Genomic DNA, 2,992 nt, shown 5'->3' with positions numbered 1-2,992 from the left:
CTAGATATTGGATGTTAACTCTTCTAACATGGCATAGATTTTGTCTGTTTGTGGATGCATTTGATCTCCAGCGTAGAACTTGTGAACCTCACCTCTCACGGAAACCCAACTATATCCTGGTTCCTTTTTAATGCCTCGTTCTTTCATTGTGTCTCTCAAGTTAACCCCGTCTTTGTATAGTCCTGATTCTATGTACATGTTGGACAAAAGAACGTAGGTAGAAGGATGTTGTGGTCGAGCAGATAGAATCTTTTGAGCTGCAGTTTCTCCCAACGTGGGATTTCCGTGAATTCTACATGCTCCTAATAAGGTTTGCCAAACCATTTCGTTTGGCTCGATTGGCATCTTGTTTATGAATTCCACAGCTTCGTCCAACCGGCCAACACGGCCTAAGAGATCAACAATGCATGCGTAGTGTTCCATTTCAGGTACCACACCATAGGTGACCTCCATTTGATGGAAAATTCTCAAGCCTTCCTCCACCATTCCCCCATGGCTGCAGGCAAAAAGGATGCATAACAATGTGACAGCATTGATCCTTGTATCTGACTGTTCCATCTTTCTGAAGAGTTGAAGGGCATCTTCAGCAAGACCGTGCTGGGCGTAAGTGGATATTATGGCAGTCCATGAAACTGTGTCTGGGTTGAATATTCTTTTGAAAATCTTCTTTGCTCCTGTTAGATTCCCACATTTGGCGTACATGTCAATTAGAGCACTTTCTATGCATGTTTCAGCATCCATGTTAGCCTTGCATGTCAGACCGTGAATTTGCTGGCCGTATTCTAGTAAACAAAGACCTCCACATGCGGTGATGACACTTGAAAGAGTAAAATGATTGGGTACAAAACCTTCATTGCGCATTTGTGAGAAGATGGTCAAGGCTTTTCCCCATTCATAATATTGGCAATATGAAGTCACCATGGTTGTCCAAGATACTACGTCTTTCTCTTCCATTCTATTGAATACGTTCTCTACAGCTTCAAGTGAGTCACATTTGGCATATGCATGGGCGAGGGCATTGGTTGCACTAATCTGCATTGCATCAAATCCACATTTCAAAGCCATCCCATGAGTCTCCCTCAAGGATTTCAGACACTTCAAAGCAGCAATTGAGTTAAACACACAACAGAATGTGTACACATCTGGTTTGATATCGTTTTGGCACATTCTTGTGAACAGTTCCAAAGCCTCTACGTGAGAACCAACTTGTGAATAACCTGTTACCATTGCATTCCAAGGCGTGTTAACTGGACAACCGGTGAACTTCGAGTCAAAAAGAATCTGTGCATCTGACATAGACCCGCACTTGCAGTACATATCGATAAGAGCTGTTCCAACCAAAGTATTGGAATCCAATCCCCAATCAGAAGCATATCTGTGAACTTGGAGACACTTGTGAAAGTCACCTAACTGCCCAACTGCCTTGGAAACACTTACAAATGTAAAATTATTAGGAGTAACCCCTACTTCAATCATGTTGATAAAACAATCAAATGCTTGTAGGTGTAAACCGTTAGAGGTAAACCCAGAAATCATTGCATTCCAGGAGACAATGTTACGCTCTGGCATGGAGTTGAACACCTTAACTGAACTCTCATTCTCTCCCAACTTTGCATACATGTTGAGAAGAGAGGTACCAACAACTGTATGCATAAAAAAACCCGTGACAACAACATGGGCATGCACCATCTCACCCAACTCAACCGAATCATACCCCACACATGACTGCAAAACAGCAGAGAAGGCGAAACCATCCGGCAACACGCCTTGGTCCATCATCATGCAAAACCGCTCCACCCCATCACGGTAGTAGCCATGTTCATTGGACGCGACAATCATGACAGTCCACGAAAACACGTTTCTTTGGGGCATTCCATCAAACACCTTACGGGCAGCTTCATAGTCATTGCATTTGGAGTACACATGAATTTGGTGATTCGAAAGCACCAACAAGTCATGGTCACCAAAACCCGATTTTAGAACGTGCCCATGAATGCAATTAGCCTGCTTAAGAGAGACACTTTCCTCGCAGGACTTTAAGAGGTCGATGAGTGGTTGAGTATGGGACTTGGTTAATCGGCTTCCACGGTGGTCCTTTGAAAGCGTTGGAGTCTGAGGCAAGGAAACGATAATAGGTGTTGGGTGTTGTGAATGATGATAAAGCGTGGCTACATTGTTAGGGGAAGCATGAGTTCGTTGGTGCCCGCAGTGTGCAAAGGAGAACCTCATGCTGCAACTCTGTTTCTTATCTAAACCAGCGTGTCTCTGCTGCTCATAATATTCAGTGTTCAAAGAAAATAAATGTTACTACAATAAATAAATAAAATATTTGTTTGATCCGTACCAATGAAACTTAGGTAAGAGATTACAACGAATAAACTAATTAGAAATTACTTTTGTTAAAAACTAACTAACTACAAATTACTTGAATTATAATTTTTTAACATAAATAGTTTCAATTATACAATTAGATGATAATATAACAAAATTTATATACCGTAAGTCTATTCCAATTAAATTCTTATTTTATCCCCTGCAACTGTCAAGTTTCTTTAGATTAAAAGAATTATATAGGAATATATCCCCGTAAATAAAGCAATCAATAATAATAAAAAAAAGCAGGTTCAATGTCTGCATAGATTTGATGCAGATCAAAATGTTCAAGTCTGCAATCTTCAACTATCTAAGTTCTGTTTGTACGTATGCAAAACATTGACGATGATTGAAATAAAGACCGAGAATGTTGAAATTGTATTCATTGCATTCATTCTTTTATTCTTTTGTAGCTTATATTATATTAATTTCATGCACCTTTTATGTAGTTGAAAAAATATTTATGTAATTATAAGACTTGAATATGTTAGTCATTTTTTTAATCTTCTAAATTTTAAAGTTATTTTTTTATTTCCTAAAATTTATAAAATATTATTTTTAGTCTTTTTGCATAATATAAATAACCTTGTGATGAATTGAAAATATATAATAATTTAAA

At 38.6% G+C, this 2,992-nt stretch overlaps 1 protein-coding gene across 1 annotated transcript; it reads right to left on the bottom strand.

Annotated features, from left to right (window-relative positions):
• On the bottom strand, positions 1 to 2,229 carry LOC102664984 (pentatricopeptide repeat-containing protein At3g16610). Its single transcript, XM_006579996.2, has one exon. It carries the CDS (start codon positions 2,227 to 2,229, stop codon positions 1 to 3), a length of 2,229 nt encoding a protein of 742 aa, XP_006580059.1.
• Positions 2,230 to 2,992: the final 763 nt, after the last annotated feature.

This window comes from Glycine max, chromosome 5 (assembly GCF_000004515.6).
Source record: "Glycine max cultivar Williams 82 chromosome 5, Glycine_max_v4.0, whole genome shotgun sequence".
Lineage (NCBI taxonomy): Eukaryota > Viridiplantae > Streptophyta > Magnoliopsida > Fabales > Fabaceae > Glycine > Glycine max.
Note: the sequence above shows the minus strand (reverse complement) of the source record. Positions and strands in the feature narration are given on the sequence as shown.